The 14,358-nt window shown below is 47.4% G+C and overlaps 1 protein-coding gene across 1 annotated transcript; it reads left to right on the top strand.

Moving 5' to 3' along the window:
* The first annotated feature begins 13,109 nt into the window (after positions 1–13,109).
* LOC141025435 (agamous-like MADS-box protein AGL80) lies at positions 13,110–13,835 on the top strand. The gene has a single exon (XM_073500713.1). The coding sequence runs from the start codon at positions 13,110–13,112 to the stop codon at positions 13,833–13,835; it is 726 nt and encodes a 241-aa protein (XP_073356814.1).
* The last annotated feature ends 523 nt before the right edge of the window (positions 13,836–14,358 follow it).

Genomic DNA, 14,358 nt, shown 5'->3' on the forward strand with positions numbered 1-14,358 from the left:
AAGGGAAAGATAAATTAGAGTTTGAATTACTTACTTGGGATTGTGCAAACGATTGTGTAGCAAGAGCACAAGGACAAAGGGGGATGTCGGTAACCATTCCTAGAAAGACATGAGCAGGAGTAAGTTGAAGATGCCATCTAAACATGAAAATAGTATGTTATTCCGTACGCATCCATTTAGAATCATCCTACCATAATAATTTATATGGATGGTTTGCATTGTCTTAATTTACATAAGCAGATGCATAAAGGCATGTATTTCGAAATCAAACTCTAACGCTAATAATATAATATTACTATGATCAAAAGGCTAGAAAATGACACAAATAGAAATTATTATTATTATTATTTGTTGGTACAAATAATAATCATTGATTACAAAAAAAAGTTAGTACACTATGCATAACAACACGGTAGATTACTACATAACATATATATTAATATACCAGTGATTAAATCAAACATACCCAAGTCAAAACTATGCTTGGAAAAGGCTCATATTTGTGAATGTGATACCACTTTATAGATTTCTAGCCCGCACATCGGATAGGCTGTTAGGACTAAGCCACGACACCGCCGGTGACCCGTATGTGTTACGGGGCAGGCACATGAGTCAGTGCTCATGTTGGAGTCCGAGACCGTTGGGAGCAGCCGCGTCGTGGATCAGCTCATGCATGAGTTTGTTAGATGCATGCAGGTTGTTAGCGTAGCTAGCTAGCTTTGTGGAGTGGTTTTTATTAGTAGTTGGTTAGTGGGGTGAGTGGTCGGGTGATCCATTCGTGCGTGTGTTAGTGGCCGGTGTGTGGCCATGGCCTGGTCATGCGTGCGTGTGTGTAACCGGTATAAAACCCCCATCATGTGCTGCTTGTAGAGTGCGCCGGTTTGTTGCCGCGCCACGGTGACGGTATGTGCCGAGCCGAGGGGGAGGGGTCTAAGGAAGATGTAGTCTCTGTCGGGACCGTGGTATGCGCCCGGTCGATGTGAGAGTTCTTCCGTTGTGCTGCGTGTGTGCGTGTGTACCTCCATGTATGTAGTTGAGTTGAATAGAAGCCAACATACAGGCCGTTCGGCGGCCGGGGCGTTCTTCACCGGAAAATTCGGTTCATTTCTTCTACCTTCGTCCGGCGTTCGTCGCTGGAGGGCGGTTCGGCGTATGTCGCCGGTGGGCTTGTCCCACCATTTGGTATCATGAGCTTGGTTATCTTGGGCGTGCTTCGCCGTGCCGGAGGTGTGGCGGCGATGGCGGCCTTCTTCGGCGGATGCGCGAAGCTCCGGGCCGTGTGTCGATCTATGGAAGTGCGCGGCGCTGCAGCTGTCGTGGTGGACGCGGAGGCGGCGCATGGTGAGTCCGCGACGAGCACGGCGGGCATGGAGGTCGCGGCGGCGCGGTTGCCGTGCGCGGCGAGCGCATGGCGACGACGATGCACGGCGAGTCCGGATGCGGTGGTGGCACATGGCTTCGACGTCGAGCAACGCGGCAAGCATGGCGCGGGCGTGACGAGCACCCGGCACGTCGCCGCGGGAGCGGAGGCACGCGGTGGCGTTGAGCGAATCCGTCCATGACGACGACCATAAAGGCAGCTGCAACAACTCCGGCGACAACGTGGTTGTGGCTTAGGGGGAGAATGTTAGGACTAAGCCACGACACCGCCGGTGACCCGTATGTGTTACGGGGCAGGCACATGAGTCAGTGCTCATGTTGGAGTCCGAGACCGTTGGGAGCAGCCGCGTCGTGGGTCAGCTCATGCATGAGTTTGTTAGATGCATGCAGGTTGTTAGCGTAGCTAGCTAGCTTTGTGGAGTGGTTTTTATTAGTAGTTGGTTAGTGGGGTGAGTGGCCGGGTGATCCATTCGTGCGTGTGTTAGTGGCCGGTGTGTGGCCATGGCCTGGTCATGCGTGCGTGTGTGTAACTGGTATAAAAACCCCATCTTGTGCTGTTTGTAGAGTGCGCCGGTTTGTTGCCGCGCCACAGTAACGGTATGTGCCGAGCCGAAGGGGAGGGGTCTAAGGAAGATGTAGTCTCTGTTGGGACCGTGGTATGCGCCCGGTCGATGTGAGAGTTCTTCCGGGGTTGTGCTGCGTGTGTGCGTGTACCTCCATATATGTAGTTGAGTTGAATAGAAGCCAACATACAGGCCGTTCGTGGCTTCGACGTCGAGCAACGCGGCAAGCATGGCGCGGGCGTGACGAGCACCCGGCACGTCGCCGCGGGAGCGGAGGCACGCGGTGGCGTTGAGCGAATCCGTCCATGACGACGACCATAAAGGCAGCTGCAACAACTCCGGCGACAACGTGGTTGTGGCTTAGGGGAGAATGTTAGGACTAAGCCACGACACCGCCGATGACCCGTATGTGTTACGGGGCAGGCACATGAGTCAGTGCTCATGTTGGAGTCCGAGACCGTTGGGAGCAGCCGCGTCGTGGGTCAGCTCATGCATGAGTTTGTTAGATGCATGCAGGTTGTTAGCGTAGCTAGCTAGCTTTGTGGAGTGGTTTTTATTAGTAGTTGGTTAGTGGGGTGAGTGGCCGGGTGATCCATTCGTGCGTGTGTTAGTGGCCGGTGTGTGGCCATGGCCTGGTCATGCGTGCGTGTGTGTAACTGGTATAAAAACCCCATCTTGTGCTGTTTGTAGAGTGCGCCGGTTTGTTGCCGCGCCACAGTAACGGTATGTGCCGAGTTGAAGGGGAGGGGTCTAAGGAAGATGTAGTCTCTGTTGGGACCGTGGTATGCGCCCGGTCGATGTGAGAGTTCTTCCGGGGTTGTGCTGCGTGTGTGCGTGTGTACCTCCATATATGTAGTTGAGTTGAATAGAAGCCAACATACAGGCCGTTCGGCGGCCGGGGCGTTCGTCGCAGGAAAATTCGGTTCATTTCTTCTACTTTCGTTCGGCGTTCGTCGCTGGAGTGCGGTTCGGCGTATGTCGCCGGTGGGTTTGTCCCAACATAGGCCACTTTGCTAGTTGTCATAACAGTGCAACCTATCTGAGCATGAACTTGTTTTGCATGACATCTACGGGTGACTAGCATCTAGGAGCTACAGGACGTGTGGTGCATATCGTTTTTCTAGGATTCTTAGATAGATCGTATGTTAAGCAAGTCTAAGTTAATTAATTTGCCTTTTGTGTATTTTCTATGTACTTTGGAAATTTTAGACATGACTATGTGATATCCTCACTAGGGAAGGTTTTGAGTTCCATTATAAAGCTTGGATAAATTTGGAACAATTTTGGGCTCAAATATATAGATGTGATAATATTTACTCTTGAGCAAAAACCCTACAGTCCTTTATTCCAGATTTTTTTTCCTAAGCCTGTTTAATCAGCTCCCACTGGGAGTCGAACCCATGACCTGGGGTGCTACTAAGGCTAATGCAACCACTAGGCTACAGGTCCGTTCGCTGTGATAATATTATCATGGTTTTTACGGATTTTAAAAAGATATAAATTGAAGTTCTCAAAAAAGTATAGATATCTATTTTTATGTGAGATAAGGTATATTATAATATTTGTCCATGTGAAAAAGAATATTAAATAAAAAATTATTTGAAATGTTCTATTATTTTATACAAACTTTGCATTTACGTCTTTATAAAAAGAGAGAAATAGTTTAGGGTTTGGCCAAATTAATTTCCCGTTTTGATTTATTGTCAGTTGGAATGCTCACATAGATGAGTTATGGTTTAGTTTTGTCACATTTTCAGGTAAATTTTAGTTGCATTCAGCCAGCAAGAACCAAATAAGAAGCGAAAGTGTGCAAGCTTTTTATTTGCTCCATATTTTATCTTCACTAGATGACCAGTTGCCCAATTTGAAACTGAAGCCAGGAAGTTAAGCAACACTATGGGCAGCATGTCAAACACTTGTTTGTTCTATAAATCATCCCCAAAGGCCATTAGCATGAGTAATAATACACACAGACACAATATAAATGATCAGATGTGAATGACCAAATGGAAACTAAAACATGAGCCAAACTAGCCTTTGGGAGGTAGCTTTGTAGGTTGGTTGCCCCGTTGTGTTATTACTTGGGCGTTCCGACTTGGGTTGCTCGAGTCGACCCGTCATTTTGCGCATGTCATGGCATTGGGCTTTTTTAAGCTCCCAGACACACACTCTTTCGAGCAGCCATGGCTGAGCCACCTGTCCTTTCGGTCTAGGTACCAGCCTAACCGCCCTTGCTACGCGGTCATGCCTTGGTCATCAAAGACTAACTACAGCCCAAAAGTTAAGCGTACTATTTGAAACATAAAATATAAGCTAAACGAACTACGATGGCCTAGAACTACATGCACACCCTTTGCGCCGAGACAAACAGAGTATTTGAGGAGACCAGCTGCAGCCATCCCTGCCAAAACAAACTACATCCAAACGTGTAGCAACTAAAACAACCAAAAAGTAGGTGAACCATTTGAAGGACGTTTCTTGTGAATGGTTTGCAAGTGATTTTATTCGTATTGCGCAACTGGCAGACAACGACGATAGTTACCCATGCCCCGCTTTGTCCGTCCATGATAACCCAACAGCTGGCTCAATAGAAAGACCAATTAAACCCCACATGGTACATGTCCTGAACCATTGGAACCGGGGACTCCTACTCAAAACAACTGAGGTACGGTGCCATCCAGGCAAACCACATAACCCAAATATCTTGAAGACATTGGAAAGAACGCCATCCGGCCAAGGGGACACAAGGGCAAAAGGCCATGGTACAACCAACAGGCCGGCAGGATGCGAGCAACACGCGCACCAAACCGGTCGCTCACTCATGCCCCATGTGTTTTGGGACATTAGCCTAGTCTCTCAGCGTTGCGATCTAGCTAGGCGTCATGGTATACGGAGAGGAAAGCGTCCTCCCTAGACACCTCAAAGCCAAGTGAAGGTGCTTCCCTGTGTATAGATGAATTGGAGCATAAGAGGCATTGTGAAGAGAAGCGGTGTGCCCAAAAGGCGGCGTACTTAACCAAACTACACATGACTACATGGGGAACTAAACGCCATGATGCGGTTTGAATTACGTCGGTATTTTTCCAAAGAGGAAGGGATGATGTAGAACAACTACGGTAGGTATTTCGCTCAGTGATGAGACCAAGGTTATCGAACCAGTAGGAGAACCACGCAACACTATGTAAATGGTATCTGCACACAAAGAACAAATACTTGCAACCCGACGCGTAAGAGGGGTTGTCAATCCCTCCCGGGTAAAAGATTGGTTGGTTTGTAGTAGATTGGATAAATAAATAAAAAATTGCAGCAGGGTATTTTTGGGTTTTTGGAATAATAGATCTGAAAATAAAAGTGAATAAAAATAGATCTCAAAGCAAATATAATAAAGAATAGACCCGGGGGCCATAGATTTCACTAGTGGCTTCTCTCGAGAAAAATAGCATACGGCGGGTAAACAAATTACTGTTGGGCAATTGATAGAACCTTAAATAATTATGACGATATCCAGACAATGATCATTATATAGGCATCACGTCCAAGATTAGTAGGCCGACTCCTGCCTGCATCTACTACTACTACTCCACACATCGACCGCTATCCAGCATGCATCTAGTGTATTAAGTTAATGGAAAAACAGAGTAATGCAATAAGAACGATGACATGATGTAGACAAGATCTATTCATGTAGGAATAGACCACATCTTGTTGTCCTTAATAGCAACGATACATACGTGTCATGTCCCCCTTCTGTCACTGGGATTGAGCACCGTAAGATCGAACCCATCACAAAGCACCTCTTCCCATGGCAAGAAATATCGATCTAGTTGGCTTAACAACTAAACCAAAGATTCGAAGAAGAAATACAAGAGTATAAGAAATCATGCGTATAAGAGATCAAAACTCAAATAACTTTCATGGATAAAATTGTTGGGGAACGTGGTAATTTCAAAAAAATTCCTACGCACACACAGGATCATGGTGATGCATAGCAACGAGAGGGGCGAGTGTTGTCCACGTACCCTCGTAGACCGAAAGCGGAAGCGTTAGCACAACGCGGTTGATGTAGTCGTACGTCTTCACGATCCGACCGATCAAGTACCGAACGCACGACACCTCCGAGTTGAACACATGTTCAGCTCGATGACGTCCCTCGAACTCCGATCCAGCCGAGCTTTGAGGGAGAGTTCCATCAGCTCGACGGCGTGGTGACGATGATGATGTTCTACCGACGCAGGGCTTCGCCTAAGCACCGCTACGATATTATCGAGGTGGATTATGGTGGAGGAGGGCACCGCACATGGCTAAGAGATCAAGAGATCAATTGTTTTGTCTATGGGGTGCCCCCCTGCCCCCGTATATAAAGGAGCAAGGGAGGGAGAGGCGGCCGGCCAGGAGGAGGCGCGCCAGGAGGAGTCCTACTCCCACCGGGAGTAGGACTCCCTCCTTTCCTAGTTGGAGTAGGAGAAGGGGGAAGGAGGAGGGAGAGAGGAAGGAAAGGGGGGCGCCCCCCCTCCTTGTCCAATTCAGACTAGAGGGGGAGGGGGCGCGCGGCCTGCCCTGGCCGCCCCTCCTCTTCTCCACTAAGGCCCATGGAGGCCCATTAAACCCCCGGTACTCCGGTAAAATCCCGATTTCACCCGGAACACTTAACCATTTAGAGAATCCTTATGTCTCGACCATTATGTCTCGACCATTTAGAGACTCCTCATCATGTCCGTGATCACATCCGGGACTCCGAACTATCTTCGGTACATCAAAACATATAAACTCATAATATAACCGTCATTAAACTTTAAGCGTGCGGACCCTACGGGTTCGAGAACTATGTAGACATGACCGAGACACGTCTCCGGTCAATAAACAATAGCGGAACCTGGATGCTCATATTGGCTCCCACATATTCTACGAAGATCTTTATCGGTCAGACCGCATAACAACATACGTTGTTCCCATTGTCATCGGTATGTTACTTGCCCAAGATTCGATCGTCGGTATCTCAATACCTAGTTCAATCTCGTTACCGGCAAGTCTCTTTACTCGTTCTGTAATACATCATCCCGCAACTAACTCATTAGTTGCAATGCTTGCAAGACATACAGTGATGTGCATTACCAAGTGGGCCTAGAGATACCTCTCCGACAATCGGAGTGACAAATCCTAATCTCGAAATACGCCAACCCAACAAGTACCTTCAGAGACACCTGTAGAGCACCTTTATAATCACCCAGTTACGTTATGACGTTTGGTAGCACACAAAGTGTTCCTCCGGTAAACGGGAGTTGCATAATCTCATAGTCATAGGAACAAGTATAAGTCATGATGAAAGCAATAGCAGAATACTAAACGATCAAGTGCTAAGCTAACGGAATGGCTCAAGTCAATCACATCATTCTCCCAATGATGTGATCCCATTAATCAAATGACAACTGATGTCCATGGCTAGGAAACTCAACCATCTTTGATCACTAAGCTAGTCAAGTAGAGGCATACTAGTGACACTATGTTTGTCTATGTATTCACACATGTATTATGTTTCCGGTTAATACAATTCTAGCATGAATAATAAACATTTATCATGATATAAGGAAATAAATAATAACTTTATTATTGCCTCTAGGGCATATTTCCTTAAAAATAGATCTGATCATAAACTGAAAGTTCATCGAATCCCAACAAAAACACCGCAAAAAGAGTTACATCAAATAGATCTCTAAGAGGCCACTGTATTGAGAATCAAAAGAGAGAGGAAGCCATCTAGCTACGGACCCGAAGGTCTACAATGAACTACTCACGCATCATCGGAGAGGCACCAATGAGGATGATGAACCCCTCCGTGATGGTATCTATATTGGATCTGGTGTTTCTGGAACTTGCGGCGGCAGGAATTGTGTTTTGTCGACTCCCCTAGGGTTTTTGGATTTTTGGGGTATTTATAGAGCAAAGAGGCGGTGCAGGAGGCGGCCGACGTGGGCAGAACCCACCGCCTGGCCCCCCCGGTGCGCCCAGGTGGGTTGTGCTCCCCTCAGAGCCCCCCTCTGGTACTTCCTTGGCCCATCGTGTGTCTTCTGGTGCAGAAAAAACTCCAAAAAGTTTCGCTGCGTTTGGACTCCGTTTGGTATTGATTTTCTGCGAATTAAAAAACAAGCAAAAAACAACAACGGGCACCCGGCACCTGTCAATAGGTTAGTCCCAAAATATGATATAAAGTTGCTATAAAATGATTGTAAAACATCCAAGAATGATAATATAACAACATGGAACAATAAAAAATTATAGATACGTTGGAGACGTATCACGCCATCACTTCGCCGCGATATATTAGCTACAAGAGTGTGTCGGCTTCGCACTGTAACATTTCAATACATTCCCGAACAATGTCGCGGGCAGGCGGTCCTTCTTAGAAGAAGAAGGCCAGCGTACATAAAATACACAACTTTCATCTTTTCCATACCTCTCTCAGATCCAGAGAGTCACAATGGACCTCCGTCGTTTGCCGTCGAACCCATTGCTTTCATGGTCCATCACCTTGTATTTCTACGAGAAAAAGAAAATGCAGGCGTACACAGTAGGCAGTGAACCCAAACGAGCCATACAAAATGACAGTGCCCCAACGGGTAGAATTCGAAGGCCGAGCACGGAGTAACATAGCGAGACACTCGACGCCTAAAACAAGAGAAGAAACCAACCATAGCACCAACCGCTAGCGTGACCCACAGAGCACGGAGTAACATAGCGAGGCACGGAACGCTCCGTATGGCTAGGCTAGGGTTCTGAAAGAGCATCACACTTTAGGAGGCCAGCGAGACAAGTGGAAAGGTGTTGGCCATCGTACTAGGTTTTTTTGCATGTGAGCCTCCTATCTTGTAATGGGTACCGGATTCATATCCTCCTTCATTGACTGCTTTCCACCCTGGCCCATCCGAATAAACTTGGCGGTAGTCCAAAATTCACCATAGTAGTGGAAAATCCGAATGGGGGATCCTTCAACATAAAGGTACAACACTCGAGTCAGTCGAGGGTGATGATCAATTCCAACACGCAGCCTAGTGAAGAAAAAAAATTGTGCTTGTTGTTTGGAAGGTGGTCAAATGTTCTCCTACAACTCAAAGGTTGTGCTATTCTGAGCAAGTCGGGTCGTCTCGGCATATGCTAGGTGGGACAAAAATAACCGCTTCCGGTCACCACTTTGGGGCATAAGTTGTGCGTATCGTACGAATCACAGGTCCGTTGGTCCAATTGACCCACTAGCGATAACGAATCACTACTTATGGTTATGGACCCTATTTTAGGCCCTAGATGTTTACTTTTTTCGCTTAATAGGGCGTATGTTACAAACGTCATCGATGGCTTTTCAGGTCGCTGGTTAATAATGTCTTTCTTTGGCTTGTTGGATAGGAGCAACATAGACTTCTGCTCACTCAACTCATTTGTGCGCCTTGATGATCGAGCTGTGTGGGATGATGTGTGTCGCACATGAAGCATTCCAAAGTGAACCGTTACGTTGCGTGGAAACCATTTGCATGCGTACAATCTGCCGTGCTCTTGCGATACAAGGTGCGAACGTTTGAATGCGCGCAAATTTAGAAAGTTTAAATGGACGCCAAATTTACAAAGTTAGAAGGAAAGTTTAATTGGGTGCCGAAATTACATATGGGCACAATTAAGGGAGTAAACCTTATGCAATATTCTTCCAATTTGATACCATATCATATAATTAATCCTTGGGTGATTCATCCAATATAAACACACTTAGGATGGAGGCCCTCGTGCTTCGCGTAGAGCGAAGCCTTGCCCAAGTAGAAGTCCAGCACTTGGAAGTCGCTTCTGTTGGTACAGAGGAGGACAATCTCAGGTTGGCTCACAGGCTGACAACCACGGAATGTGAGAAAGAACTCATTCACTATTAATAGTGAGTACTACTGCTAGTAGAAGCATATTCAACCCTGAATATATGGAACCACATTCAGTTCACATATAAGGAAAATTTTGGCACAACTTTAGAAACACAATGTGCTTGATCACGTGTCATTGCAACATGTGTTGCTTCCCGGTAGCACACTACTCCAACTCGAACCACCATTGAGTTCTCCACGGGTGGTGGAGGGAGGATTGAAGGGGTGCAGTACTCGAGTGGGGTAGGGACTCAAAGACTCCTAGATCTGGGAGGTGAGTCCCCCACATTTGAGAGGGGGTTGAGGGGCTTCGTGAGAGAGAAGCTGGGGGGGGGGGGGCTCTAGTGGAGGAGGCCAAGTGGGGCTCCGGTGGATGAGAGATGGACAACGGGTGTGTATGTGTGTGTGTGTTGGGGGGCGTCTTGGGGTGCTGCTTGTTTGGGAGATGGTGGATGATTATAGGGTGAATTTGGTATTATGGGTATTAGAATCTTGCCTTTTAAACTCATTATTATGTTGGGAATCACCTCTGAGTACCATCACTTTCACCCTGTTAGTGGTGTATGTACTATACCAATGAATGGTCGTAACTTTTCCTGTTCAGTGATGTGATGTTGTCCGACAGGTGGAGCACCATGCCATGTCGCTCTCATAACTGCTCGATGTTGCTTACCACGTTTCTGCCACCGTCAAGGCATGGGAATCTAGTTCGGGAAGGTTGCAGGGGGCAGGTCTATTAGTGGGAGGCCACACAGGGAAAAGTCGGTTGCTTGGAGGCATCAGCCTTGGGATCTTGACATCAGTAGGTTCCTCTATAAATCATTGCAGCACGACTCATAAAACCTACACATTGGTGCAAGTGCTCCCACCACAAGCCACTGGGCACCTGAGACACTCGAACTACTCATCACATCAAGCTATACAACCACCGATCTCGCGACTAGTGGAGGCCACATGCTTGAGGGGTACGTGCCATCCAACAGTCTGGATCCGACACCTATGCTCACTTTCTCGGATATGGGGAGAGGGGCTCTCGTAGGGGAGAGTTTGTGATGGCTCAAGTACAATTGGGTATAGGAGAGCTCCGATTGTGGTATCTAGAGAGTGCAAGAGGCCTTGACGGTATCATACCGGGAGAGCAAAGAGAAGTTTTATATTTTTTGTATGCAGTATGTAGTTGCATTGAGCCGGGAGCTCGGGACTAGACTGGGTTGTCAGATGGGAGCTCGCGGTCACCACTTTGGCGAGTAAGTTGTGCATTTTTCCTGTATAAGTTAACTTTTTTTTTCTTAACTCGGCATATTCTATAAACACCGTTGATGGATTGATGAGCTCTCCGAGATGACACGTGTAGGCCCATTCATATCTCACGGCTTGAAGAGCTCAGCGAGATGACGTGTGTCGCACAAGAAGCGTTCCAGCATGAATTGCTACGTCATGTGGAAACTGTTCGCGTGTATACGATTTTTTGCACCCCCACAATATAAGGGGCCAACGGTCCACGCACGTAAATTTAAAATATTGAAGTGGACACCAAATATACAAAGTTATAAAAGGAAGGTTTAAATGTGTGCCAAAATTACATATGGGCACAATTAAGGAAGAAATTAAATCTTATGAAATATTCCTTCAATCCGTCACCATATCAAAATTACACATGACAATGTTAAACACAAATCGGGCAGCCCCGAATCTAGAGGACACAAAATAGTCAGAGGAGCTTCCACATGGAACCCAGGTCCAGGTGCCCCCCCCCCCACGTGTTGCAAAGTGCTTTCTTATGGCCACCCTCAACCCACGATGGGTGGTAGACTTAGGGATGGGGATGGGGAACTCCTGCATCACGATGAGCCGAGTATCGTCCAAGTATAAGCCCCGCACTTTGATGTCGCCCTTTGTCGGTGTAAAGAAGGACCATCTCAGGTTGTCTCACAGGCTAACAACCACGGAATTCGAGAAATAATTCATTCATACCGAGCGTGGAGTTGAGTCATCATACTCCTAGGCGGCCAGGCCCTCCACGATGGGAAAAAGGCTCACATCACTCTCAGAGTCCCATAGTAAAGATGATGGTAGTCACGCTTCCACACCTTCCCCTGGCTTCTGAATGACCTCACTCCATGGAGAAATTTACAAAAGCAAAAGTAGATCACATATTTTGGGAGGCTAGGGAGACCAGTGAAAATTTGTTGGCCATCGCACTAGTTTTTCTACATGTGAACCTCCTATCATGTGATGGGTACAGGGTTCAAGTCCTCCTTCCTTGACTGCCCTCCATCGAGCCCATCCGAATACAACTTGGTGGAGTTCAGAAGTTACCGCGGTCTACTTTAGTAGGGGAAAATTCGCACGGGGCTACTTCAGCTTAAAGGTACACTCGAGGGTAGATGTTGAATGCATAGGCACCAGCCTGGTGAAGGAAAAATGGTGTTTGTTTGAAAGGTGGTCATGTGGTCTCCTACAACTCAAAGGTTGTGGTATTCTGAGCAAGTCTGGTCCTCCCGGCATATACTAGGTCGGATGAAAATGACCATTGCCTGGAAGGTGGTCATATGTTCTCCTACAACTCAAAGGTTGTGGTATTCTGAGCAAGCCGGCTCCTCCTGTCATATACTAGGTTGGACGAAAATAATCACTGCATGTCACTAATTTGCATGCAAATTGTGCTTATAGTATCAATGACAGGCCCGTTGGTGCAATTGACCCACTAGCGATAATGAATAACTACTTATGGTTATGAACCCCATTATCGTCCCTAGATGTTTACTTTTTCGCTTAATAGGTGGCGCGTGCTACAAACATCATCGATGGCTTTTCATGTTGTTGGTTAATAATGTCTTTCTTTTGCGTGCTGGATAGGAGCAACATTGACCTGTGCTTGCTCAATTCGTTTGCACGGCTTGATGCGCTTAGTGCAATGACAACCGTCGCACATGAAGCATTTCAAAACAAACGATTATGTCGCGGGGAAACCAGATGCGCGCGTACAATTTACCGCGCTCTCGTGATACAAGGGGCCAACGGTCACACGCGCGTAAATTTAAAAGGTTTAAATGGACGCCAAATATACAAAGTTATAAAAGGACGGTTTAAATGGGTGCCAAAATTACATATGGGCACAATGAAGGCAGTAAATCTTATGCAATATTCTCCCAATCTGTTGCCATATCATGAAATTAATTCCTTGGCGATCTCTCCACTATAAATCTACCCCTCCTCCCTGCCTTAACCAGCAACTTTCCTTACCTTGGCTAGTTTGATCCCTTTGCCAGCAATGGCTCGCAAGAAGGTGACCCTCAAGTACATCGCCAACGACTCCACCCGGCGCTCTAGGTTCAGGAAGCGTCTCAGGAGCCTGATGAAAAAGGCGACCGAGCTGGCCACCATGTGCGATGTCAAGACCTGCGTGGTGGTGTACGGCGAGGGCGAGGCGGAGCCTCAGGTGTTCCCTTCCCACGCCGAGGCGGTGGATATCCTGAATGAATTCAAGAGCATGCCGGAGCTGGGCCATTGCAAGAAGACGATGGACCAGGAGGCATTCCTCACCCAGCGCATCGCCAAGCTCCGGGACCAGGTGGACAAGGCTCGCCGCGAGTGCCAGGACAGCGAGATCAGGTACCTCCTTTACAACATCATGCACGGCAACCACCCAGGCCTCGTTGATCTCAGCGCCGAGGACGTCGCCCGCGTTGGCTGGAAGGTGGACGAGCTACTCAAGAGCCTCGGCGAACGCATGGCAAAAAACCATGTCCAGGCGCCGCCGCCAGCTCCATCCGTCAGCACCGACAGCATCGACATGGCGCCTCCGTGGCAGTATCTGATGTCACCGCAGCAGGAGGAAGGCTGGCTTGACATGGTGAGCTCCGGTGGTGATGTCGGCACCCTGGTCTACGGTGGCAACGCCAGCCACGACGGCGCCGGCTTCTCCGGCGCTGATATGATGATGGAGACGCCATTCTCCGATCTGGGGTTCAGTTCGAGTCCTTTCCCTCCCATGTAAGCCAGGAGGGATGAGGATCTCCAGCCGCTGTGCATGGCCAGCTATCGTGCGATCGATCTCTCGTTATTTATTTAGTTTCCTGAAGGTGTTATATTATTCATCTATGTGCGTCGTTGTATTCATCTTGCTCTCTGAGCCAACTCTTGTTTTTTATTGTAATGTTGTTATTGAATTTTTATTCAGTTGATCTCTTCCCAAAAGGCTGTTTGTTTGATCTCTGCTGCGCAATTGGTCGTAAATCTTAAGTTGCACCTGTTTGTTTGTGTCACAATTGTGTTTTGTCTGACATTACTTGCACAGCTAAGTGCCTGATATATAGTTGCTGCTTGATTGCTGTCAGGGCCTCAAAGAACCTTGGTCTCGTGTGTTGGCCTGTTGGGGCTTGTGTCAGGGCCTTTAATTTCATGCTATTTTGGTGTCTAGAAGTTTACAATTTCTGTGGTATAAACGAGTTGAAGATTCCTTCTCCTGGAGCCAGCTAAATGTGCTGGATGATTAATATTTTCCTGGATACAGATTTGAG

This window comes from Aegilops tauschii, chromosome 6 (genome assembly GCF_002575655.3).
Source record: "Aegilops tauschii subsp. strangulata cultivar AL8/78 chromosome 6, Aet v6.0, whole genome shotgun sequence".
Lineage (NCBI taxonomy): Eukaryota > Viridiplantae > Streptophyta > Magnoliopsida > Poales > Poaceae > Aegilops > Aegilops tauschii.